The 27,894-nt window shown below is 42.0% G+C and overlaps 1 protein-coding gene across 3 annotated transcripts in view; it reads right to left on the reverse strand.

The window, feature by feature from the left end:
• Nucleotides 1–1,274: 1,274 nt before the first annotated feature.
• LOC111254033 (neuroligin-4, Y-linked-like) overlaps nt 1,275–27,894 on the reverse strand; it is a 65,896-nt gene continuing 39,276 nt past the window's right edge. For 2 of the 3 annotated variants that reach the window (XM_086974549.1, XM_022814464.2), the window contains 10 exons: nt 27,613–27,763; nt 27,299–27,470; nt 23,142–23,325; nt 21,049–21,334; nt 18,075–18,284; nt 17,297–17,480; nt 15,957–16,220; nt 14,702–15,025; nt 12,875–13,020; nt 1,275–8,076 (listed from right to left, as the gene is read on the reverse strand). In XM_086974549.1, the coding sequence (XP_086830675.1) occupies nt 7,911–8,076; nt 12,875–13,020; nt 14,702–15,025; nt 15,957–16,220; nt 17,297–17,480; nt 18,075–18,284; nt 21,049–21,334; nt 23,142–23,325; nt 27,299–27,470; nt 27,613–27,763 (2,087 nt within the window). In that variant the 3' untranslated portion in view covers nt 1,275–7,910. Of the gene's footprint in view, nt 8,077–12,874; nt 13,021–14,254; nt 14,382–14,701; nt 15,026–15,956; nt 16,221–17,296; nt 17,481–18,074; nt 18,285–21,048; nt 21,335–23,141; nt 23,326–27,298; nt 27,471–27,612; nt 27,764–27,894 lie in introns of those variants that run through there. The other variant, XM_086974550.1, reaches the window with a different exon arrangement.

Here is a 27,894-nt window from a genome sequence, read left to right on the forward strand (position 1 = left end):
AGCTAATTCTTCTTTGATTCGCAGTTATAGCCTCTCTAGGAAGAATTGTTTCTCTAAAGATTTGCCTCAATTTCGGGTTGGTGCCCAGACGCCGCCAGGAAAAAGTGTTAATTTTTTTTTTTTTTTTTGGTTATTGAACAATGCTAGCGCATAACTGCGCCACAAAATTATCACATTTGATACGGGTTATTATTAGAAAAAATACAATAGCTGGATAACATGATTTCTAGGCTAAAGGGCGTTGGGCGGATTACCGCCGATCTAGAACACAGCCCTGACGCTATTGTGTTTACTAAACACCCAATGTACAGCTTAGGTGACTTTTCGTGTGCGATTTAAGGATGGGAGAATAGGATAGAATTATTGGATATTACCGCCATAACTAGAAAATCGTTAAAACGTATCATTTTCAGAAATTTCTAGCTTGAATGCATTATGTATTTTTGGCGACAACCTATCACCGTGATCTGCTGTTTGAAAACAAGGTTCGTCTGCTTCCGGCATGTTCTGGTTCCTTGGTCTTCTTTTCATAGTCAGAGTATCATGATTGTACTTTTCACTTGCATCAAAACTTTTGCTTGTGATAAAAAATGAGTTCCGTGTTTATTTTCCGGTGGCATGGCAATTCATCGACTTGTGTGTCGGTTCGCATCCGAAACCAAAGTAGCTACTTTATTGAGTCTTACGTTAATTATACTGTTCAAGTTGAACATTGAAGAAGATCAGCTAAACATAGCAATTTCTTCGACAAAAGTCGCGATTGTATGTCTCTAGCCTAACACACCTCGCACAAATTTAGTCGGACCCTAAACACGAGGGCTCAGTATTTGGCAACTCGATTTTTTGTTCGCTCATTCATACAAACAGCGAAACATTTTCTGTAGCCATGTGCCTTGCCAAGCTTATTAGTACTGCTACATTACGGGCAATGCATGTGGACCCCGACTCGAAGAGAATCAACAAGGTCTTCCTCGTGCCCCTACATTCCAAGTACTACATCAGTACAGCCGCAACCCACGACTGCGAATCCAACGCTACAGCTTGCAACCATGGCCCACTGCCAAGGATAGATACGACAATACCGCTCGGAGGCAGCGTCATGATTAAAAGAAAGCTAGAGTAACGCAGCATATTAAGGTAAAGTAGCAGATTGTTTTATGGCTGTACAAAAGCTTAGTCTTGTCTTGTCGCTGTATAGGCCTGGAAACAAAGAAGACAGTTTAACTTCAACTTAGATGCGTTAAATCTGTTAATTAATAGTACAAGTTGCAAAATTATATTATATAAAATATTTCTCTATTCTGTTGTCTAAAACAGTTTATTAATTCGTCGAGGACTCATGGCAATCATCCTTTTTCTAACAATATCAATATACATTCTGCTGATACAGTCAAGGATTCTGATTCGTTTGCTATATATTTACATATAGTGTGGTGGCGCACTGTGAAGGTAGGTTGGCTACGGCTGAAGGTCTGTGAAGCTCTACGACTCTTTTTGCTTGAGAGACAATTATGGGACTGTGCACTCCGTTCTCCGTAACCAACTTAACGACGATCGACATAACTGTTGTGGTTATTCAAGAACTTGGCGTAAAGGGTTTAATCGTGACAATATTATGCATGTATCGGCCGGCCATACTGATTTGTCAGAACATCGTTCAACGTCGATATCGTCGTCATAATCTCGTTTTAACACAAAATACATATGTTATGAGGTTGGCAATAACGTCATGTGCTACAGCGAGAATACAATGTCTTCTGCGCAGATCGGTTTTTTTTTGGGTCTTTCTGTTAAATTAGCTGTCGATTTTTTACGTTGATTGACATTTTAGTAATGCTTGAAGCGTATTGGTTCGACCTAATTTTGTCCTTTAGCTTACTCTGGAAAACGTGCTTCTATAAAAAAAAAAGTTAACAGTTTATTTTATTTCTTTGCTATTTTATGAAGTTCCGTTGAAGTTTGAAAGGAAGCTGGTGAAATCAGTCAACCGTATTTGTGTTATTCACTCAAGATACATAGCTTTGTGAGTATCAATTAGAAAAACTAGTGTTTTCCGTTTAATCAAATGTACGTGGTACGCTATTCATATGTAATTATATTCATATATAACGTATATATTAGACTTTCTAATCTAGGTATTAGAGTCACTATCAATGTATTTGGTATGGCCCCACAATCGCCCGAGCGATAACATTGGCAGTAGGTTCAAGGGTGGCAAAGTGAGACGGTGAGTAAGGCGCGATGCTTTTATAGATTTTAATTGTGCGCAATAGTACTGCAGTCTCACGTAACGATCTATTCTACCAGATTCTGTTCTATATATATATATATATATATAAGCCTTGTTCACTTTTGTCCGACTTTGGGCTTCATAACTTCCGTCACGTACTTGGAAATCACTGGCCATCATTTTTCACCCTGAGGCATCCTAGATGGGCTTTTTAGTTGTACTAGGGTGTCCATTTGAAACTGGGGCTGTTGTTTCTTCCTCAAAAAACATGCGTTGCTTTAGCGCACAAGTAAGATCATCGCACATCCCAAGTTTGCATGTAATATAACAGTCAAGGAGGACGCTTCTCGTACTTATGAAGAGTTTCATAGAAACATCCGTGCTACCGGGTTAGGCGGTAGGTCACTTCTCAATAGTCCTTTCTGTACCTCTGTTCGAAATCTGGTCTAAATCTCCTAGTCCAGACAGTGACCTTTGTAGTATTAACATGCTCATATTGCAAGATTTTGAGAGTGCTTTCCCCAGTGTGCGCTAGAGTAGCTATCCGATCTTGTTAAGTTCTCTCTACCCTCGACTGTGATATCCAATCGTACTGTTGTGTTACGACCATGGCTGCAAGTAGCGAAGTGATATAGAATGTTTTATGTAACCGAAAAACAAGCACCTACCTCTAAGCTGTATTTAGGTGGTTCTTGCTTTTTATTGATATCCTTTTAACGAGATGGAATTACCGTAAAGGCCGATGGCGCCCGCTACAGAGACAAGTAGCTTCCGTTTTTCTTTCCTCCGATTTCCTGATCGCTAACATTAGCCTGCTAAGGCCTCTTGTGGCCAAGGTTTCAGGAGGCTCTTCACGATTTGGATCCGGGTGTGACGTTCCTGTTGGACCGTGATCAAGTCTCTTCTTCAGATGCCGAACTACTTTTTTTTTAAATAGAGTTGCCGCTGTTCTGGGTTGATTTTAAGGTTTTTACTTCTTTCCATTAATATGTAGTAGTAGCTTGGTCTTCCCAGATGCGAGATCATGTGTCTCCTTACCGAATCTACCACACTGCTTATGGCCACATTTGCCTTGTTTCCTAGCCTTGTCTCAGGGATTTTTGCCCCATATAAATTTGCCCTTTGTATGAATCATCTGCCTCGCCACAACGAGCTTTCTGAAAATGTGTGTTCGTTCTGTTTAATTTGCTAACAACCTCACCTTCATAAAACAAATTTGGATATCGTCCTACAGTCCCGACTTTAGTAACCTCGATAATGAACGTTCAGTCATACTTAACGTTTCGGTTAGCATTTCGACAACCTCTGTTCTCTACTGACCTATCGGACAATTCAGTCGATCTTAATCAAACTCCCATTGAGTTAAACTTATCTTAAGTGCGTTTCGCATTTTTTTTTCCCAAAAATTAGCCTGGGCCAGTTCTATCCTTGAATCTCGTCAAAGAATCCTATGCTTACACCGCTACATTGCCTATTCATTGACCTGAGGATCTTACCAAACGCGTATTGCCATGCCTTTATAGACCTTATTTTAGACTAATGTGATTGCATTGGTTCCGGGCAGAGCACCTTCTAGATACTTTAACGTTCAAGCGTGATGCCATTTTGAACTATTAAGATCCACCTTAGTGTAGTATTGCTACTGCTTCGTAGTTACATATGCTCCGCACTTTTTGCCGAACAAAGTCAACGTGGCAGCTCTCCAGAAGTCAAACCCCACGTCTGATTTCCACCGCGGTAAGCTCCTAAACAAACTTTCAGGAATGGCCGTATAACGTTCTTAGATTAAGCTAAGTCAGCGCAAAAGCTACATACTGAATTCTAAGCTATTAGCACATAGCCACATTTGAAATCCTGTATCAGACTGTTTGTTGCAGTCAATCCTAATTATTGATGACCCAACGTGTTCAATAATTACTATACTGTGTTGGATATATTATACGAAGCTGGATATCAATTGTGTCAATATAGTTGATTATTAGAATATTGAACCTTATATCGACAAAGCCGAGTTACCCTGGGTTCTTAAACTGAACAATCGGCTGGGAATTGTCAGAGTGGCACATCGATGAAGGGCACCAAACCCATCCAACATAGCGTCTATAATATATTGCTCGCTGAGATACATTTATACAGTACCACTAATTCAGTAGTACTTACGACTAAATTTGAGCGAACAATAACATTTTTTTAAAATTATGTAAAATATAATTTACTTGAAATAATTACTTGCAAAGCAAAAATTGTTAAATAAATAAAATTAACTATTATCATGATAACTAATGATACGTTCTGAGAGGATCTGTTTGAGGTATAAAGCCCTTGGATGGAAGTGCGTTTATTCTAATGTAGGCTAATTGCTTCTCTATTTTCAATGATTTTTTTAGTAATCACTGGATATCGTTTGTTTCATGCCTGTTACTTCCTAAAATCTAAGCTTAGCGCTTGTATATTAGGTTTGTTCTTTATACAGTTCGTTGGGGTAAATCTTGCAAGCTCGCTGCTAGTTCTATCATGAATTCATATTGTTTATCTTCTTTCCTGTTCTCCTTTGAGCTGAGTGTGCCCGTTTACATACTCCTACATTTTCTGTCGTCTCGTTCCTGCATACTAAAGCTTACGTCTTACGTTACTTGCATAGTACACATAGGCACAGCATATCGTGTAGTCGTGCATGCGAATAAAATAGTTTTCTATATTATCTTTCCTCTTTGTACGTCCACTCGCCCGATAGTCAGTAAATTCCTGTGAGAATCAGCTAGAGTGTCGGTCTCTTATGGCTCTAATGTACCCACCTCAGTATTTGAGCCGCTCTGCGCCTCAAACAGGACACCAGTCGCCGCCGTGTTCCCGTCGAAATGCCCTTAGTAAGCCCGTAAAAAATGGATTACACAGCAAGTCGTGTTCTCGATTCTCGTGTATTTTTGTCTCTTTCGTGTTCTGCCTTTTTTGACTGCACCTTGTGAGGCTAGTGTCGAAGGATCACTCGTTTTTTACATCTTCGATTTCATTTGTCGTTCTCATGACAACCAACTGTTACTAACTGAACACCGCTTGTAGAATAGTGTAACAGACAGCAATACATTTAATGACTCCCGGTGCCTAGGGTACTGAATCTAGCAAACGATAACACCCAGCCGCCAGTCTCTTAGCGAGCCGACTCTCAACGAATATTTCGTTCGATTTGCCGTACCGATTAGGCACATCGGCTGTTGTCACAACGTAGATCCTTAGACTCGTTTACTGACTGGCCAGGTTGCCCAAACGTATCTGGGCACTCGAGACCTGTAACAGCAGATGCCTTCGTTTAGTCGTCGTTGTCATTCGTAAACACCGTAATGTGCTCTGGCCGATACTCGTTGAGGGGCACTACGAAAGTTCTGCGTTCGTACGCTGAAAGGGACGTTACGCACATCGCTGTTGACTTGACGTGGCGTAAGTCCTACTTTTGACCTCTACCCTGGTTCCACCTAGTATCGCCTGCAGCTGTATGCGTTTTGGAATTCTACGTTTACCTGCAGGAAATGCATTGGAAAAGTGTATTTTACGGGAGTCAACACCTGGCACAAAATGGCTGTTTGTCAACTTTTCGTTGATACTGACATGATAAAAACCCTCTTTCTGTAAACGACAAAGTATTTGTAATTGTGTGGTTTACTTTGAATATATTATCTGAATAGTTTTTTATTTTTTGGCACAATTTCCCAAGAAATCTTTTCTTCGTTAATGGAGGGGAAGTAGAACTTTGTGAACGATACACCACATTAGCACGACGATCATGTAGTCATTAAAAACTACGTAGCTGCTTTTATTTTCAATCTTATAATTATATACGAAATGGAGCAAAAGTGTATAGACCTCAGAGGGCTTTTCTTGCATCTATATAGTATAAATGTACGTGTAAATATAGCAAGTAAGACTCTATACGAATATATATATGTTTACGACTTTGGAGCATGGTTCTAACAACTCCATGTTTACGTGCTTGCTTGATAAAGGCGCTTGATAAAGTATTAATTTTGCTAATAGTTTCTTCAAAACAACCAGATACAAAAGTTACTTGGTCTTTTGTATTCTGCACAATAAATACGAAATTAACTTTTATACTCCTTCGACATACATTTTTCATGCATTTTTACTCGGCAAACGGTTAGGAATCGCTAGAAAAAGACGTCAGCATCCTTTGAACGTTTTAATATTTACATCAAATATTAAGGTCAATTTCACTTTGACCTAGCTGGGTAACCTTATGATAACCTGAAATTAGCCGTAACGAAGTGAGAACCTTAATCCAACGGGACCACGCCACCAATAGAACTGGCTTACAAAATGACTAGAATACAATACCAAATATTCTTGTCAGAACGTGCTGGGTCGCAAAAAAGACGATGAAATGCTTGAACAACGTATGCAAAATTGAAATCTCCAACACAATACGACTGAATTGCTAGTGTAGGATAATATAAGGACAATGAACGCTCGATCCAATAAATTGGCTGGAGTAAAGCTGCGCAATAGTTACAACATGAAGATCGTAGTGCAATAAAAGGAATAACTTGAGTAAAAACGTAACAAGATAATGCAATAATCTCATGTACACTTGCAACGAAATTGGATTTCGAACTTGGGTTTAGGTTTAGACTAGGTGAACCTGATTTCGGGTTACATCTGGAAGAGGAATTGTTACCGCTCGGTATCACATGGGAGGCATTGTTATAGTACTAATAAGCCAAACCGACTCAAAACATATACGTATAATAATAGTAATAATTCGGTGCATTATCGTACATTATAACAAGGATATTCAATCTGTATTCTATGTAGACTTGCCGTAGACACTTATTAAGAATACAAGTAAGTTCTTACGATAAACGTCCGTTTATTACTATTTACATCATTTACACTAGAATACGTGATTGTGTTTCAAACGATCACGCATTCCCTCTTAGGGAAACCTAACATTCTCTTTGTTACGGTCCTGTCTTCGGCACTTCCAGGACGGGCCAGCGTGATGCAGCATAGCAAGATGAGCGGTTGGACAGACGCGTCCAGGAGGTTATCTACTCTGAAATTTTTAGTGGAAAATCGCGCGGGGTCCTTTTCTCCAAACGTATGGTTTATGTCATTCACGCCCACTATCCTACCCGGCCCTCAATACAGATATACAGGTGTATATATATCACTTCCTTAATAGCTGTACAGAATCTTCTCTACTGTATCCAATTCCTCTCCCCACAGCGCTTATCATTCTGCCCTAAGTCTAACCCCCTTTGCCAATCACAGCTTCATTCAATTAAACCTAATCAAGTTTTCCATCTGCAATCTCAATACAAACGGCCTGTTGCGGACGGTCATTCTTCGCATCGAACGGCAAAGAGACAAAAAAATCTAGCCGCGGGCCAATCTAAGGATCACGTCTTACACTGAAGTATATCAAGATACCAATATACACAGAGCCACCCAAACCATTACTCTGATATCGCCTAGCAAACCGCTGATCTTCTACAGTATCGCCAGTCTGCGAGCAGGCAGACCGCGCGTGGGCCACAGTGTCGTCGTAAACCAGCTTTTCTTCATTTTGCCTTGTTTTCTATACTTCTTTTCCTTGATTTTCATTTTTCGCTACCCTTCCATGCCTTTGAGGGCTGCCTTTCTCAGACGATCGGCCTCAGGATCCGCTTCAGAGCTGTTGGTTGAGCATCACGTCGACGCTTCCTTGTGGTCCGCGCAGGTCACTCGAGCCGTCCATCGGTGTCTCATTGGCCTGGCTTTGTACTGTAAAGATCACCGAGGATGGAAGTACACTCATCGCAGCTGGCTGAGCTCGGTTTCGCGGAAGAGTTCCCCTGTACAGAGGGTCAATGTTAGAGCGTGTGGTAGTTTTCGTCGATAAGACATGACGCGACGCGGTCAATAGCACGATGAAGCCAGATAGACATTGAAGCCAAGAACAATATGTCAACATGAAACGACATAGAAACAGATACGAGCAAGAACAAAGAGTTATTTGATGCTTGAAAATATCGCATATATAATATTAATGTACGCGCCTGTACCTTTAAGCTACGTGTGTGCCGCCCTTCCGTGTTCCGATGAAAAACCTCGTATTTTCTGCTGGTGGTGCTTGTGAGAGAAAAAAAAAAGCTCAACAATCCAAAAGCGTAGAAGCAGTATAACAAGGTCCTCTTTTCTTTACTGTGCGGTGTGACATTTTGCTGTTGTACAACTATAACTACAATAGCACCTACAGTAATATTACGCACAGCCTGCTGACATTCCTACGATTGCATAGAGTTTGTTCATACTGTTATTCCGTACGTAATGCTTCATAGCTATGTCATTCGTCAGTGGAAAGTGCGAGTACCGGTAACTCCGTAAAGCTGTGCTGGTCCGAAAGCTATACACAGAAATGCGTGCCCAAGTGCAACGTTATTTGTCTCTTATTATATATACAGATGTACAGATATGTTGTGAGCGTAAATGTAGCATACTATCAGGGTCCTGATTTTTCTGTCATCGTTCGGTAGAGAAAGCACTGGTGAATTGGCACTGTTGAATCGATAGAAGTAGTATGAGCACGAGACGTTAGTTCAAGAAAAAAACGAGTAGGAGACGAGTCCTGGGTGTATTTTGATAAAGATACGGGTAGAGGCGAAGAGCTCGCGGGATAGGTGACGATACGGGAATAGAGAACGCTAGCTATACAACAACTCAGCTAATCCTCCGGCTCCGCTGGCGTAAACAGCAGCGCCAAAAGTAACCGAACTGTTAGTATCGGAGAAGGTCTCTCGTACGAATAGAGCGAAGATCCCTCTAGTGTTCTAGATCTTGGGGTAGATCGTAAAGTTTAAGGAGGAAAAAGGCTCTCGAGCTTACTTGTACGATCGAAGGCGTAACCATACGTCCAGTCATTGTGAGCTGAAACACCAGAAGGTTGGCGTAAGGTTTGACGCAAGGCAGACTCTTCTGGTCGTACGAATGAGTAGTATTATAGTAGCAGTCAGATTGTGCCAATGCGTATCTCGGCAATGGGCCTTCCGCCGCCTGACACACGTTTCATGTTGAAACGTAGAGCCTTGTCTCAAGCGAGTTGCACCGCCTGCTAAGAAGCTTATGGAACTCAAACATATGGAAAGATGCAGACCTTCGAGGGCATTGGCGGTCCCCTATTCAGTCATCTAGTGGAGGGGTCTCTTTAAATATATTTCGGTTAATTCGACATTTTACGTCATATGCACATGTGCCTGGGCTACAATGCATATTACATTATTTGTTTCTAGCTATTCGTTTTTATTTCTTTACAAGAGAATATACAGTATCGCTACTAATAACAAAGCGGTGATAACAGTAAATCGCATAATTTTTTTAATGTGTATAGCTAAGCAACTATCGTATTCAAAGCTGTGTCGTCTGCAAATGTGATCGTAGCGACACCCAAAGAGCTCAGTTGTTTTTACAGGTGCGTTGTTGTGTCGTGATCTTGTAATCCTATTGAGTCCTCGCCGATTGGGAAGGACCCTATGCGCAGCCAACCTTTTGTACTGTTTTGGTAATGATGCACCGTAAGGTGCAATATGCATAATCGACTCAACTCATATGGACGCATGCTTTACCATACCGTCCACCCATAGCATACGTATAAGGGTAAACCGTACTTTGATTCGCCTTTTGCTAGTGTCTTTCGCCATGCTAACAATCCTCAGCATGGTATTGGTTACATAGCGTTGACATCCACCCACTTTACAGAAATTATGGCCGGAAGTCAGTCAGCAGTTGTAGTCGTTGGACGGTTCGAAGATTTCATCATCTTCGAGTTGGAATGTACCACTTTATCGAGACTCCAAGCCAGCAAAAGTGCCACTATACATGCACCGTTACCGCTTGTACTTACCACACTTTCGGGGAGCAAAATGAGAAAGGTAAAACGTTAATTTTTGCCGGAAAGTTCTGCGTGCTATCGCCTTGAGAGCAGACGATCTTAGCTTTCTGGTCCTTTCGAAAGCGGTCTAGCTGCGTAAGACATGTCGTTCTGCGAGTGAAACACTTGTCGCATTCTACAAGTTCGATGTTGCCTTTTCTTAACAGGACGGACGCGCGCCTTGCAAAACAATAGGCATTGGATGAGTATACGAATTCGCCTTCTCTACGAGATGAGTAAATCCTGTTGCGTGTAGCCATAACGGCTAGTTTAAATGGGCAAAGTCTTGTAGATGGCAAATATCGGTTAGTGTGTACGTGTTACGGTATGGTACAAATTATCGTAGTATGGCGTGAGCATATTTCTTTCGCGAAAAACCGACGAGAGCAAAGCTAGCTAATTGGATGGTGCACACGGAGATTTTTAGGGTTTGAATTAGTCGTTATAGTTATCTTATTTCACGTCGATACCAACCATTATTTAATGTGATGAAATTGATTGTACGGATACGGCTAATTTCGTGTTTTTTTTTAAAGAAAATTGTGTATTTTTTTTTACAAGTTGTAGTTTTTGCCGAAGATCAAAGGCCTAAGTGTCTGCTCCAAGGTTCAAGCAGTTTCTTCCTTGACATCCATATTTCGATATCATTATGTGTTATAGCAAATAAGACACGTATCATTAAGGTACATAATTATGGATTCTAAGAACCTATACTCTAGGTTGTCATTGAGTGGCAGTAATGCATAGGTATATCAATGCATAAACGTATTTTGCAATTAAAGAAACTCGTCGGCTCGCAGGCCTTAGGAGATGAAGCTGGATTTAAGCAGTCGAAACGCCAACTGGACACGATTAAAAGAATTGCACCCGCGTCGCTCTTCATTTTTTCAGTCCACAGTGACGGATTCACAATAGGTACTGTGTGTGAATTTTGAAGCCTCGCACGACCCGTAATTAGCATGTCCGTTTGGTGTCCTGCTTATGTATATGATTAAAAGGTGAGCGTCAAGCGTCGAGAACGATAATGTCTAGCGGCACACCAAAAGTATTCTGCTTCGCCGTCAGAGCACCGAAAGTCGTTCCGAGAGCGATGGGAACCTCTTGCGCAGCTCTCAGTAAAACTCGTAATACAAATTTCTATTGTTGTCGGAAGCCATGGACCACAGTAGCAGCGATCTTCGATGACAATGGGATCTGCACAGGGAAGGCAACGACCAGAGATCGGACGTAGCCATAGCGGGCCGAAGATGTATGCTAAATTAATGGGTCGACAGAATAAAAACTAACTTTTAATACTCACTACACAAAAGCGGACGCCGCCGCTGACAATAAAAGCCATCGCACTACAGAATCAAGCAAAACCATATTGTCGTCATTATCGGCATTTTCGTGAAATTAAATGCGCATACCCAAAAGCACCGCCTTTCATATAGTCAAAGACACGCATAGCTACATGAAGTATGAGCCTATGTAGCAGCGGCTGCAGCAGACCTCTGAGGACTTCAACTGGCGGTCCTCCGCCAGCAGCAATAGCAAAGGCTACATCAACATCGCCAGAAAATCAGAGGAAGAGCATCAATAGAAGGAAAAATGTCGTATCTTGTATGGAAAACAACATACGGTAGGCCGCGGAGGAACCTTTGTAGTATTTATCTGTAGTTGTTGAAAGTTGCTGGTTTACACAGCAAGCTGATGTGGAACGAAGTACACCACAGAAATTCGCAGAGCAAACATGTGTTTAAGGAAAACCATTTGGCAAATTATAGAAGTCACGTGCCGGTTCAGTGTTGCAACCGCCAAATAGGGAAGGAAGATGTTACCTATAGGGAAAAAGGACAAAAGCAGGCTCTGCTACATGCTGGTAATAACGGTAGCTTTGTGACATTGACGAAAATCTCTCTACCCTGTGGCGCGAACACGATTTGCTGAACACTCCATCGTGTTGTCAATCTAAGTGCTTTGCTGCCAGTGAATAGGTTTGCAACCCACTACTCGACTTGGCTATTGATTCAATAGAGCAATCAAGACCTATGACGTAGTTTACTGATTGTGTGTTTGCCTTCTAGGTTCTCAGCAGCGGTACTATGATACTGATAGCTAATTCATTACTGCAATTATATCGACGGGTTTTTCGTCCACGTCAACAATTGCATATAATGCAATCAGCGCATGACGGAGAGACGGCTCCTCTAAAGGAGTCGTACATTTTTTAGACTCTGTGTCTATCAGGCATTAAAATTTTGAACTCAATGGCGTTCCACCAGGCTCCGTTGTTCCATCTTAAACTCACCGGCTATCGAGTATAAACCAAGCTTAAAATAAGCCAGCCAGAGATAACCGTAAAGCTGCGTTTTCTCCTTGTGATTTTCCGTATAAGCAATCTATTATTTACAGGTTATTATACGTCTAGTCAGTACTTCGTGGCTTACATATATCTACATAATTTACTTATAAGCCGACCTATTTATGCTGTCGTTTAGTAAATAATTAGGATAACACAAAGGTCATATACAAATTGGTATACTGTAAGGCCTAAAAAAATAGTCAGCTACTACTAAGCTATTACTGTCCCACCTCCAGCGGCTTGTTTCATATTAAAAACTAAATATAATTTAAACAAAAATGTAGCTTATGAACCAAATAGATCTAAGGTATTATAGCCAGTGAACGTCAGTAATAATGATGCCATTGCTTCGTCTGACGGCCTAATGAGTTTTTCTACTTACGGTATACTATCGAAGGGGCCTTTAGGCTGGCGAGGAAGGCTTAATCTTCCGCCCCCATTGAGCTCAAGGTTGAGCGCCTCGTTCTCGATCAGGCCGCGATAGTCGACGTCTGCGACAGACGACGGTGGCCCCATCTGAAAATGCACCTACAGGTGTAGAAGGAGCAAAAACGCAGCTTCTTTTTTTACTTATATTATCGTTTAGCGCTACTGAAAAATCATATTTTTTAAATCATGCCTTTTAAATACAATACGAATGATATATCTAGGCACATGTATAAGCAAAAGAACCATGCATCGACATGGTGCTTACGGAGTGTTACGTTTTAAGTTTTATGGCCCATACTGCCGTCAAATATTGCTTTCGAGGGGTGGCTTCCAGCATCAAACAAGGTGTACATGTCTGTGCCCGAATTCGAAGCTAGACCATCTCACTAATTGTCCCTGAGTTTAGCAGGCAAACGTATTACTGCTGCACCATCACGCAAGCGCCTGAAGAGTTTGTTGAAACATGTCATTGAACACATTATGGAAGCCATGAGTCATACTGGGGGCAATGTTCAGTGCAAACCCATATCATCTCTACCTTTTTATACTTATTAAGCTGATCAACATCACGAAAAACCCTTGCAACTAGCTAAAATAACTTTATAAGACACGTGCACGCATCGGGAGCTCAAAGACATGAATAAACGAAACCTTTACTCGCACACTATTGAAAGCCTTTCCGAAAACAGTACGTCGACAAATCAGCAGCCACGCGTACAGTGAGGCGTAGCGGCCAGTTCCGCTAAAACTTAGTCCGCAGCCATTTATCACAGCTCCAGGTGCGGCTTCAACAAGTCTGGCTTATGATATCCCGGGGGTCAGCAACAACACGTAATATACCCCCAACAATCGGACGGACTATACGGCTAATACTCCCCAGCTCTAGCGAGATCCATTTCGCCTATTCGTTCGCTAGCATCTCGAATAAATTTCAATCACCTTGCCCACCGCTCCCGTATTGGATTGACGGGGACGATACCATCACGGAAGGATCGACCACAGCTCAAGTGGATCCAATGGGTTTGGCTAAAGCTGACGGAAAAAAGTATTGTATATGCACTCTGGCGTATACAATATAAACCTGGTACGGCCGCTCTCTACGGCCAATTCGATCTCGAATTATCGTTTATCTTGAAATGTAGTCGCCAGTAAGATAATATACCGTGCCTATGCTACTAAGCGGGATGTACTGATAGGAAACATACAGAGGATTCTTCTTGGTACTATATGAAAGTTCTAAGAGGGTCAGATCTTTCATAAAGCTAGCTCAATCCGTCTATTAAAAAAAAATCGGTTTAGTAAACGTGAGCCTCGTACTGATGCTTCTCTTCATAGTACTTACTAAAGTGGTCACCTGCTCAGAGACTGACATTCGTTTAAATATACACACGGTCGTTCTGTTACGTTCTTGTCACGTTATTACACGAGACGTAGCAATATTAACAGAAGCATTATTCGGCCTGCAATTACCAACATATCGACGTAAATTAATGGCTAACGCTGCTATTGCCAACGCGATAACAATAATCGAATGCTGCACAAAGGTAATTGGACATTGTAGGATCCCTTGTCGATGACTACGGTTCTCCTTGCACAACCTGCACGAGGCCACTATATTGTAAAGCGTGCTATCGTCATAAGTAGATCAATATGATCGTGCTCTAACTGAAATGAAAGGCAGTGAACGGGAAGAGTTCCAGCTACACTCTACCTGTCTCTATATAACATATATATATAGTGTCGATATATGTATTTATGTACTATGTACTCATATATATACCTGTGGAGGCTGGCCAGTGTTCTTCATCATGTGCCCGCTTTGATGATGCGGTGGGCCCATATGATGGTTGATGGAGACCTGGTGCCGTTGAACGGTCGACCCGCGATCGGGTCCGCCGGGCTGGTGTCCCTTTGGTGGACTTAGCGCTGAAGGCAGCGTCGCCTGTCTGGGCGGTGATGGTGGTGGATTGCGCAGAATGCTTGCCGTCACCATCATTTCCTGCTGCTCTTTGCTTAGGCTGTAGTTACTCTGCGAGTTAAGGCTGCACCTACTTGAAGCGGACTGCACTACGCCTTCTTTACTACGTCTCCGCTGTTTTTTTGGCTGTTGGTATGAGGTGGCGACACACAAACAAGTGGACGATATGTCAACCCGATCAAGAGATTAGCCTGATCAGACACGGATCCACAAAGTACTGCGTAGTCCAACGCGGAATTAATACCATCCGTCATATTTTCTCAACGAAACTGTGCCCTATTATAAAATTCAGTGTACTTTTGAATTTTTCAAAAAGAGAGAGGTTTTTCTTAGGGAAATGTGCGGCATTGATCTAGTGTTCTATTGGTCTGAGCAAATACTAGTAGTTTGGAAAGCTTCCGAAACGGATTTCGGAATTACAGTTAGATCTCTCACCGTTCTTTTTGTACCAACTAGGGAATAGTTTCTGTCTTGAATATACTTACTATAAGCAGTTTTCGACAAGTTAATGTTATAGCACGCTCGTCTATCTTGGCAAAAAGCTAGCAAAAGTGTTTGAAAAACTTGACCCAAACTAGCTAAAACAATGAGTCTCCGCAATGTAAAGATACAATGAAAGTTGGCATTGTTCCATGCATACTGTATAAAGAGTAAACGAACAAATTACCAAATTCTATACGGTCATTTCGTATTCTAGAACTGTGTCAGTACATTTACGTTGATCGATATAATTTTCATCCCAATATTGGGTTTTCAGGTGATGCCTGTACCCTAGTACATTTAAGACTTCTCGTTAATTACATACGCCAGCAAAACTATTGACGGGTGCGGTACTTCAAGCTGTCGAAGTTGTGACAATTAGCATCACGTATAACGCGCAAAAAATCAACTCATCATAGCTTTCATTCTTTGTTGACCATCCCGCTGTTGGTAATCACGAACGTAACTTGGTCGCTAGGTCGTTCGTTCTGCACAGACCCTCACATAGATAAAATCTTCGACGTTCACAGACACGTACACTCACCCACGTACCTCCCCGACGTGCGAGTTCACATACCTTTTCTTTCTTCTCTTCTTTGACTCGGTCACGCTGATAGTAAACTCCGCAAAAGATGAGCAGATTTAGCACGAGTAGGGAGCTGCCTACAGCGACGGTGATCGAAAGCGCTGTCGAGTAGCTACCGTACTGGAGGAACAGCGTGTCTAAAGAAATGGGAGGAGACAGACCCGTTTCACCGGTCCCCGACGCGCTTCCGTTCGACACGACCGAAGCGGCTGCGTTTTCTGGTACTGAAGCCGCCACCGAACCTTCCACTGGCAGCTACATGTTTGCCAAGAAGAAACCGGACAAGCGATGAAGAGCACAGAAAACGAACAAAATCCAAGGTCATCAAACATAATCAAGAGGTCGTTGCATAGTGATAAGGGCAGACGTTGGGGTTTCTGCCGAACTCCGGATTGCGTGAGATGCACTGGATTTCGTTTTTCTTTTGTTTGCTAGGAAACTACTGATGACAGCCGAACAAAGGCAACGATGAAGACAATTGCGCGATGCCAAAAGACAACGATTTCAGGCAGGGGTTGGGGTGGGGCGAAGGCAACATTGTCTACAATAGGACGGATTGGGCATGGAATAGTGAATAACACAAGGCGCTTGCATATCCCTGCAATGTAGTATAATGGTATATACATATATATACCGTTATACTACATTAATAATCGTATATATATATATATATATATATATATATATATAATCGTATATATATATATATATGTATGTACGTATGTATAATCGTATATATATATATATATATATATATATATATATATATACGATTATTAATGTAGTATAATGGTATATACATATATATACCGTTATACTGCATTAATAATCGTATATATATATCTTACAATCTCACGGCGTAAAAGACACAATGATATGTGATACTGCGAATACATTGGATATCAGCGGTCTTTTTTTCATAGTATTCGAACATATAATCTTTGCATATGGAACGGTATTTAGTAAAACCTGTGTATAGCAAACGGCACTAGCAGAAATCGTAAGCCCCTTCAGAGCTCCTCACGTCAGGGTCCTGTCATCTAATAGAGTAGTCCATATATCAGTTAACTTTTTATCGCTGACTTCGTTTAGGTCAAGCGTCACAATAATGAGGTATAGATCGTGCAAGAGCGACAAAAACATTCTTTTCAAGAAATAACAAAACAGAATATATTTCTATTGTAACAAAGGAACCAATAGATCATCGAAACCCGACTAGGAACGACTGGGGTATCTAAAAACGATTCACTAGAGGAGAATATAAGCAAAATGAGTGATTTGAGTGAATACTTCTATATCTTCTATCGCTTTTGAGTATAGGTGTTACTTGCCCTGCTGTTGTCTTCTGTTAGACCATCGCCGGAATCTGCTTGACCATTATGTGAAGGATTTGTAGGTCGCGGCGGCAAATCGAGAGTTCCTCTCGAATCCTTAAGAATCTCTCCATCAAACGAGTTCGGGTTGTCGTGTCCCTCGAGCAGGTGGTGCCTTGAGCTCACGTCCGACCCACCCGGTCTTCGTTGGTCATACGGCGAACGAACAGAACACAATGGAACAAGAGAATAAAAAATGGTAGAAGCCAGGCGCAGCATAAGGTCGACGTCGATGGGAGGGTGAATGAAGATATAGAAAGAGAAATAAACGGTGAAAATATTATGGAGCTATGGAGGTATCTAAGTATGTATACACGGAACGTAATTTTTTTAGAGCGCTCTAACCAGAACCTGGGCCCATTTATCCATCGCATACGTCCTAAAGCACATCATTGTTGCCATAATTTATGTGTGGTTGACAGGTAGACTGGGCGGGCACTGAAGACGCAGACGAATCACGCGATCAGTGGCGCAAACGGTGGCAAGGCCACGCCAATACGAAAGCACGCATTCAACCCGTCTATGATGTTGTGTTTTCGATACTAGCGCTGCCTTTGAGTGGCCCTTTTTATGCCGCTGGGCTGGCACAGTCACCGTGCCTCACCGCCTATCTGCGTGTATATGTATCTAGTAATGAATCTACGGGGTGACGAGACAAAAGCAAATTGACCAAGGATAGAAAAAGTTAACTCAGAACGATCGGGGAAGTCAACACCAGAAGAAGAGCATAACCCACCTGTGGAGTAGCGGAATCAAGTGGTTCCATAATGAGAGCCGGTGTGCATGATAGTGATCTTTAATTTTTGGCTTCACGCCAAGGTACATGTACTTCTGATGAGTGAGGTCGTACGCGGGCCAGGAAATCTTATCGAACCGGCCTTTTTGACGCTCAGCGACGGCGTCACTGCCGGAGCTCTCCTGCGCAGCGGGCGCGATGCTCGGATCCCTTTCGGAAAAGCAGCCGTAGCAGCAGAGTAACGAAAGAAATGAACGAACCCAGAAAAGAAAGAATGGTAAGCAAGAATGGTGGAAATAGATAAAGAGGATTATACAAAGAAAATCGACATATAGATGTCGCGATGTTCAGTTTTAATGTTAACGTAATGTCATTTTCTCTAGGTCGTGGAAACCTGCGGAATATATTGTCCTTCTAACGAGTTTTAGCTGTATACACATATATGAATGTTCTTTTTCTCTCAACATTGCCCACTTCGTGCGTTAGCTGGCACGTCTATTATATTAAACGTATTTTAACTAAATTGCTTATTCGTGCATATGCTACTGATCGTCAGACTGATTGAGGTCAATGGTATCTCGACAATGGTGGGAACCGAATGGGGAAACCGAGAAAGTAACGAGCTCCATACCACATCTGGGGCTCTGCGGTCCTTTCGTTGACTTCCTGTTCATTGTTAAAGCTCCTACGGACGGACTTATATAGGACGGTTTCGACATATGAAGGCTAGTGGAGGCATATGGGCGCCATTCTTGATCTCTCGCTGTAAAGTTGTGGAGAGATGCCCAAGTGATCTAATCCACGTTACAAGTCTGCAACTGTAGCCTCTCTCTTATGTTTTCTTTCTTGCTCAGTTTGTTAGAATTGGTTAAGAGCTGGGAATCGACAGGAAGCAGCTAAAGTCAACATCCATCGTTCGTCTAGTGTCGGACCGAGAAAAAAGCAACATACTGTTTAAGCTAGAAAGCGCCTCGTAGACTAGCTACTAGTTTGATGTCGTGTGAAAGGCCCCATGTCCGGAGAGTTCATGGTTCTTAGTGTTTTTTTGAGCTGGTGTAGACAGTACCGTTGCCCAATATAGCGTACGATGGTCTATCGATGTGTGTGAAGAGCATGAAAATAGGCTAGGGAAAAGGTGTAGCAAGTAGATACATGCTCGGCTGAGTGCTGGCTGGTTAAGCTGAGGAGCGCGTTTCTTGGAGTTAGCTGAGTCTCTTTCCATTCTCGTTCTCTTCTTGTTCGCCGATTACATAGACACGCTTGCTTAGAGTGACATACGCCCCTGACTTCTTCTGGACTGAGAAAGTTCTGACTGGCAGTCACCCTTTGATGATACCGGTAGCTTAGGCTCTCCTGAAGCTGTGCCCTTGCCATAGCTTCAAACCTATGTTTTTTCCTCACCACCATTGTGAACCTAAGGATGGTAGGCGTATTCTAGCCAAGAATCACTTGCTTGCACAGCCAGTCGTATGTGTAGCAGTTGCCGGCCGGACAGACCGAATAACAGTAATAATGCTAATATTGTTCTATGTTAAGGACAACAAAGAGAGCGAGGTGGCTGATACTACTCGAAACTGCTGCTATTGGAATAAGGTGTAGGGAAAAGTGTGTGGGCCGTAAGTGCGTGTTATATATAGCTGCTTCATAGCAGCAAGCTTATTCCGTACAATCTATTGACGTTAGTCTGACAGCGTAACATTACGAGGGGTGTCGCGTAACTTGGCCCTCCTTGCCGTTCGATGCTGAAATTCACTCCCTAAGAACTTGCAAGTAGTGTTTTATACTTGGTTCAGATGGCATAGCTGTCGTCTACTACAGTGACTAGTGTTGGTAGGTCGCTCGCTTGACGGCATCGTGATCAGCTAAACTGGTGCTTTCTATCGTTGCACGACAATTCCACGCGGTTTGGGACATTTCCAATGATAGCTGTTCATGACGTCCACATGCATAAATTTGACGCAATGTGCACGTTATAAAACAGAGCGGTTCTCTACAGAATCTACCCTTAGAGGCATTTGTAGAACGTTTTGGAGCGTTCTATATCATGGTCTGTACAAATGAAGGTGTAGAGAAGTTTTCAATCGACGCATCTATAGAAGTTGTAATGTTATGCGTAACTTGAATCTTCTATGAATATGGGAAGGCCTCAAAAAGTGAACAAAAGTTTTGGTGTAGTCGATGCTGAAACTTGTATGGAAATTTTAGGCATATAACATAGTCTGAAGTTTATACCTAGTCAATAATAACAACAGCATTTGAGAAATTTTATAATCCAGTTCGGGCTTGATTCGGGACACAACTATAAATGTTGGTCCCGCTTGTCGCGATATAATAGAACCATGAAAATGTTATAGTGAATGACCAGGGATAGGACCAAAAAAATAGCCAATGAGTGTCTATAGTTTTTGGCAACGACGTCCTCTAATTCCAAAATAACTCTATAGACCAGTTAGATTTGTCAAAGACAAAAATGTTCTTATACTACATTTACGTATCTTTGAAACTGTCCGTTTTGCGAGTCCAGCTACTTTTTTTGCGACTCGGTACCTTTTGTAGGGGACAAAAATGCTAGTCTATAAAACTTGAGCAAAAATATAGCTCGAAATATCGTAGTTGGGATTTATTAGTCGGGATTGATAGGATTAATAAAAAATTGGCTAGTTATTGTTTATTTCTTATAAAGCTCTTGAATTTAAGAATCAAGGATTACCAAGCTGTGGCAATTTCTGATAAAAAAAAGTACGATTTCGATCTCAGGGTCGATTTCCTCGAGATATCCAGACACTGCTGTTGTTCTACGAACTTCTAGAAGCAGGGCGGGTAAAAAATCTTAAATAAAAACGGCATGCAAATGTTGCGCTAGGTCCGTGAAATCTGAGTTGTGAAGTACTATACTTTGTTGAGTTTAATTTCACGAGAAAAAGACATCGACTACTATAATAATTACAACGAAATTGCAATACGCTCAACTTACCCAACTCGCGCAAAGTTACTCCAGTAGCTAATAAACGCCTCGGAGAGGGCCTGTTCGTTTTTACTAAAGTTACTCTTAAAGTGGCTGACTAGTGGCATAAGTGGGGCTCCAAATAGATACGCAAGATCTTCGCCATGCACAGCACCGACCCGATTCGGATAATCACCCTGCTCGGTCATGTACCCAAAAAGATAGACAAATGAGTTTTTTGCTACCTTTGCGTGAAGTTTTGCCGCTCGTATTAGTGGAGCAACCACCAATGCATCGCCAAGAATCTCCGCCGTACCTGAAATCAACACGAAGCATTGGGTAAAAGTCGGATTGCGACGCCACTGTTATATCCGTTGGGATTTATCGATATGAACCGAAAAGTAGTGAGTACTTTCCACTCTGGCTATGTCGCCTCCATAGTTAACCGTAATCCACCGATGTAAATTGTGTGTGTATTGTAAATATCGTCCCTAGATGAAACAGAACCGTACGTAAATGGGTCGATATCAACTGGGGCGAGCTAAATTCGATTCATGTTAAAAAAGGGTCGCTTCAGCTAAAATAGTTACTGTGCAAATTTAAATAAAAAAATATCCTTTGTGGGTTTAGATTTACCCCTTATTTCTTATAATGTCCCCTATTCGTGTTCCAACACAAGGCGTGTGACATCCCTATGCATACAAGTAATTTTTTTTATTGCTAATTATTATTAGCAAGGAATAAGGCGACATAAACCTGTTGCGACTTCAATAGCGAGGAATAAGTGTAGGACAGTAACTAGCTAAGGGCTATTAAGGCAACAAAATCACGTTTAATATTTTCGTCTTCGAGATGGTATGTCGGCCTTCTAGCGAATACCAATGAAACTTATATAATCGGGCAGATCTATGTAGAGTTCTATAACGATTCTCAAGAAGTAAAAATTACTCACAAAATAATTCTACATTTGGAGTACTTCGAAACCAAGTTTAGCTCGATATACTTTCGCCCATTGTGCAAAATGTGCTACGCTATGCACCTGGTATATATGTATAGCTATATAATTGTCGATGTTGCCAAAAAATAGCTAAAGTGAGTTAAATTAAGCAACAATGGGTCTATGCGACAGGATTGGTTTTGTTTTGAACGGCTAAGATATCCTTTTAGTAGTATATTGAAGTTAAATAGGTAGTGGCCGTTCTGGTTTCAGCTTCAGGCTAGATGCGGTTTACCATTGAACGGTCGTCCTTTTGGGCGACAAGGTTGTTACCGTTGCGTTTCATGTGGATAAAAAAATTTTACTCTGAGCGTCGATTTGGTATGCAGACAGATTTTCGGGCAGAGTGAGAGAGGGGCTTGGAAATTAAGCTTCTGCTAGAGTTGGAACACAATCGAAGCAAAGATAAACTTATTAGTAATGATTCTCGTCCAAAGGGATCCAAAAAAGGTCCAAACAGAACAAGCACGATATACCTGCGTGGCAAAGAAGAAGCTTTTCAACACCAAGTACCACTCGACCATCAGTTAACGAAAAAATTGGAAAAAGAAGGAGTAGCACATGAGAACGATTACTATTTACATGACAACTTCAAATACGTAGTGTCATATACGGGCATAAAGTATAGACTACGCCCTTTACCGCTTACTCATTAACGACGCCTAAAATAGTATACTTCAAAAATTGTTCAAAGCATAGAAATTGTTTACTCAAAGCAGAGGTCATCAATTTATAGTTTGCCTGCGTTTGCCATGAGTTACCATGTCAATACTGTGAACAGGCCGACACAGGTCGATAGGCCACTTGTTCTCTGCATTGATTACTAGTCATCGTCAGTGATAATAGGTCCATTATGTACGAGAAGACATATTTGCGCAGTTAAGGAGTTATTTAATGGGTATTCTGGGTTATAGCATTAAACTGAATAGATAGATAAAAAGCAGAGTAATTTGGGATCAGGCTCTACGAATAATTACAACTACTAGAGAATTATGAAGCCATATTTAGGTCAATGTTGAAACTATTCTATACTGTACATATGGGTTTGCGTAAGTATCCAAAAGAAGTGGGACATTGTTCTTCTTCTAAGAGGCAGCCTATCATCAAGGTGCACTCATCGTCCTACCGTCGAGTATGCTGAGTGGATGTTGGAATGGTCTCGTCCAGTCAGTATATTCATTGACAACCGTCAGAAGAATTTCCTGCTGATGAAAGCTAAAAAGGTTCCGTATAAGAGTTCGCAATATTCGGTCCCGACGGTCGATTTCGATACCGTACTTTTCTTCCGAAGCAGCGATGAAGAAGTACGCCTGTTATAATACAAATTTCGCTATGGTTAGCTTGAGTCTCTGACTAACGAACAACTGTTACTGTCTTAGTTTTGGTAATCTATATTGGTATTATTAGGTTAAGGGTCGTACTGTTTGCAATAGAGGAAGTAAACGTATGGCTGTGCACGTCCATACAAAATTTAGCTCGACCCTTCGAAGACAGACTAAATGCGAGAGAATCAAAGTAGTCAGGTGATGTAGCTTCGACTTCACTTAACTTCGCCTAGAAGTACTCGTTTCAAGGTCGATTTTATTTCCTAATGGGGGTGTTGTTATTATCGTATCATACAGAATTAATATATCATTTAATGGTTCCGTTTGAGTCTTAACCAGGCGCACCTTTTCAACTAATGCAGCACTTTTCCCATTCCAAAAATATTCATCGACCTGATAAATTAGTTCTATAAAAATGAGCTGGAATAGAGCTGCCGATTACGGCCGATTGAATACGCGAACAAGCCAAATCAGTAGCATTCTGTGTTCCGTACTAAGTTTCCATAGGGGTAACATCGTATGGAATTATTTACAAGTACTTTAACATAACTGTTGACCATACACTTGGAGCTGGATTTTGCTTTTGGCCTTTGGGTCGTTGGTGGACTTCTGGAGGACGGCTTTGTTTTGTTATAACTTAAATGTTTTTCTTTTTGTACGTATTTTTTTTTATTTGCAAATCGTTCTGTAAATATTTGGAAAACTTTTTTTCGGAAACAAGCGCAATTCTATTAACATAAATACTAGCTTGCTACTCACGTCCATGTACCTGTTGTCCATCAAATTTATTGCAACCAGCAAAAATTGTCCCTTTCCGTATCTTCTGGGATCGTCTCAATCTACTTGTCTCAATGATGCGTTTTAACGGATCAAGCAAACGATACACAACAAACCGTAAGACATCGTAAACTGTTTGGGCGTTCTCAGGCGCTTAATAGCGCGTTGACATGCCTACACAAAAGCTTAACGCGACGATCTATTCAATAACAAGGGATGCATGTGTCTTAGTAACCTGCTCTAAGTGCGTTCAGGTGAAAAACTTTGAAAAATATGCTCGGTCACGAGATAAGATAACCTAGATATAGAGATAAGACAAGATAACCTAGTTATTTTACTAAATAGGTCGAAACTAGTTTCTCCTGTAGGAAATTTATTGTTGATAGAAATTAATTTACGTGGTCGGCCCATCACAAGCGATCATCAGCATTTTACTATGTTATCCGTTGCCGCATGAACAGAGCCTATTTCTAGTCTATCTATTCTCTTCTCATCCCAGTGAGCAGGTTGATTTAATTGAATTGCCACGCTTTTCTAGATTGGCGCTTCTCTAAATGGTTTTTTTCTTCAACTTAAACTACGGTTGCTGCCGTACAGTTCTGGGTAGGTCGTTCGGTTTTCATCTTGGTGAAAGCAGTCTTCGGCGAACTCTACTCTGGGCAATCGGCTTTCTTCCGTTGCTCTTGGTTATACAGAGTGTGGGGGCAACTTCATGGTATCTCTATTGATTAGCCCGACTGTTGAAACCAGTCTCCGAATTTAGTTCACCAATGTCCTATCCATAAGTATTCTCAGCCAATTTCTTTCGACTATTAAACCTACCTAGCTTCCTCCCAGCACCACAAAAGAATATCAGGGCTGGGCCGCACGCATTGAATATATTATATAATAATATAGCTTGTGCAGTCTGGCCAGCTGCAACTATCAGTAAGAGCTCGCTTGTCATACCTATGTTTGTAGATTTCTCAGTGAGTCTCCATGACACCCTCACTAACGACGAAATTGCCCAGGCAGATTAGATACGGCTATCGGAGGTCCCACAGCTGAAACTGTCATTCGAACCCTCAGGCAAGCGTTTTAGGGCCAACGGTAGCGTCCCCTACTACGTTCACAACGCTGTGTTAACGGCGGACGTCCAGTTCGCTGCTGGCCGGCGACCAGCGTATGTTCATCAATTATCAACTAACAAAACAGTGGTGTCCTCTTGTTTTTTCTTCAAGCGACACCGATGGTACTTGCACTGGTATTTCCTTTACTCTTTGCTCGTCCATTCTTCCCCCACCAAGAAGGACATGTCCTTTTTTTAGGCCATATTTCCTCAATACTTACTTGTCACTTGCTCCTTTTTGGCCTCCTCTTCTAACCCAAGAAGACAGTGGTCGTGGTCGGCAGAGACCCCTGCCGCCTGTTCAGCTTGCAGCGTCTATTATAATTATATTATTATTAATCTCAGCGGGCTATGCTAAGACGGCAGAGCTGTAGCTGTGGTCTGGCCACTGTCTACAACGGTGATGGCGGTAGTTACAATGGCCGCCAAACGCTGACGAAGTCAACAGAGTCCTTCGCCTTCTTCTTTCTATCTATCCGCCTCAGACAACAGCCGAAAAATGAGGTGAGCTGTGAGATCAGTCAAAAAAGACAAAGAGAGAGACAGAGAGAGAGAATGGAGCAAATTCACTTTCAGGACTCACCAAGATAATTAAGTTCCGACAACCGACGACCTCAACGTTGCCACAAAGCCTCCCCATTTGCATGGTGGTCTACACTGTACTGCGCTGTTGTTGGACACCGGTTAGTTGTGTCGAACTCTACGGTTCTCAAATGGTTGGAGCAGTTGGGACACCACAACGATGAAACGACCGTCTGACCTCCGTTGCCCCTTCTCTTTCTCTGCCCCGTTTCTTTACAGTAGGGATGTGTAGCAGCAGGAATTGGTGGTCATTTAATGGCGTATGAGTCTGACAGTTAACCAACGGAAAGGGGATCTGGGACGACGAGGCGAGCTGCTAGAGCGGTACCCGCTACCACCCCGATGGGTGAATACGGTCAGGCCCTATCGGGGTCTTCGGCAACATTTCCCAGTGGAACCAGGCATGGATTTCATGGCAGCGGCGCCAGCAACAGCAGCCGTATGGACAGTAATCATCGAAGCCAGTGACGACTTTGCTCGAGAAGAAAAAGATGCGGAGGGCAGCTTACAAGAAATAACGGCCAAGTAATGGTACCAGCAGCTGCCCTTGTCGCAGTGGAGCGCGTGCTTTGGGATGGCCGCGTCGTAGCAATGACTGATGACTAGTGGGATTCTGTCGTGTCCTTTGCGTGAGTTGGGCTAGATACTAGTTGCTTGTTGGTTTGGATTATTTTTGGAGGTAATGGCGACGCTGATTCGGATATTGCTGCTAATAGTAGCGGTGATGCGCTTTCCGGTGATAATAATGATGAGCGGAGTACGCAGAGTTTTAATTGTCCAGCCTGAACGGAAACATATTGCAAACGGAGATGGCAAATAGTGTAGGATAGATGGATTCATCGTAAAATTAACGCGGATGAGAGGCAGTTATACCCGACCTCTTCCTAGACTTGTAGAACTACATTGTGAGAGTGACGAATTGCGACAGCATCGCACCCCGGCCACATATACTGTTTACTAGAAGTACAGAGCGTAAGTATATGGGCTAAATATGTACGTATACAGTTTCCTCCCATTTATTTATGGCTAGGCTTCTAAAAAAAGCAGCGCATGCCCCTCTCCAATATATCAAACATGTCCTATATTTTGTTCTGATTAATTTTTTTGCTTAAGCATATGAACGACGAAAAACAAACACTTCAAGTGTCGATCGATACAGGCTTCTGCTTGCTATACAGAAATTATAGTAATGAAAGTAGTTTATAATCATCTATTATTATTATTGTCCACCAAGTAAAAAAACTTCACCTTTTATGGCATATAATATGTATTTTAACTGACCAGGGCTGAAGTAAAATATTGATTTTAAACTATGCAAAAGTTATTTTGGATAGATGCGGTGCACGGATGCACTTGCACGTCGTTACAAACAAGCTTTTCATGCCCCTCTTTAATACCACGAAAGGCTAATGTCTGGCAGTACAAAACTGATTTACATACGTAGCATACACAAATACTACTACTTATGCAATAGATACATGTATACATTACCTCTATGCTGGTAACGCCGAACATAACGTCATAAGATTTGAACTGCGCCATCGCGTGCTCTTCCATGAGAACGTGAGGCTCTCTGGCCACCACGATTCCATCCACACAGGGGCCAAAGGCTGAATGATGTTCAGGAGCTCGGATGTCCACACTGACAATTTCTGATGCGGGTCTACGTTGAGGGGCAATAAAACAAAAGCAAACGGAATAATAATGATAATTGTTTCTGCGGTGTTCTTAAAGCAGTAAAAAAACATTAAAATGTCTATCACACCAGCTTAAAGGAGAGAAATTACTATTAGAATCAAACTTACTTTGTTTTTAGACAGTCAACGAGTGCCCTTGAGTCGTCAACGGGACAATCGAGCGCTTGGCCAATACGGCGGCTGTATTTCCCCGCATCCCTTGCAATTGCCCATGGGCTTAGCGCTGATCCGGACATCAGCACAGCTCGCTGGAATAAGCCTGTGGAAGTAACAAACGACGAAAGCAACCTTAGAGCAGTTAGTTGACAGACTCAACCCGGAAACCGAGGTCGACAGCAATGGAAACAATAAGTTCACCGCTTAGCATACTACTTAGCACTACGAAGAGGA

Source organism: Varroa destructor, unplaced genomic scaffold (assembly GCF_002443255.2).
Source record: "Varroa destructor unplaced genomic scaffold, Vdes_3.0 BEIS01000007.1, whole genome shotgun sequence".
Lineage (NCBI taxonomy): Eukaryota > Metazoa > Arthropoda > Arachnida > Mesostigmata > Varroidae > Varroa > Varroa destructor.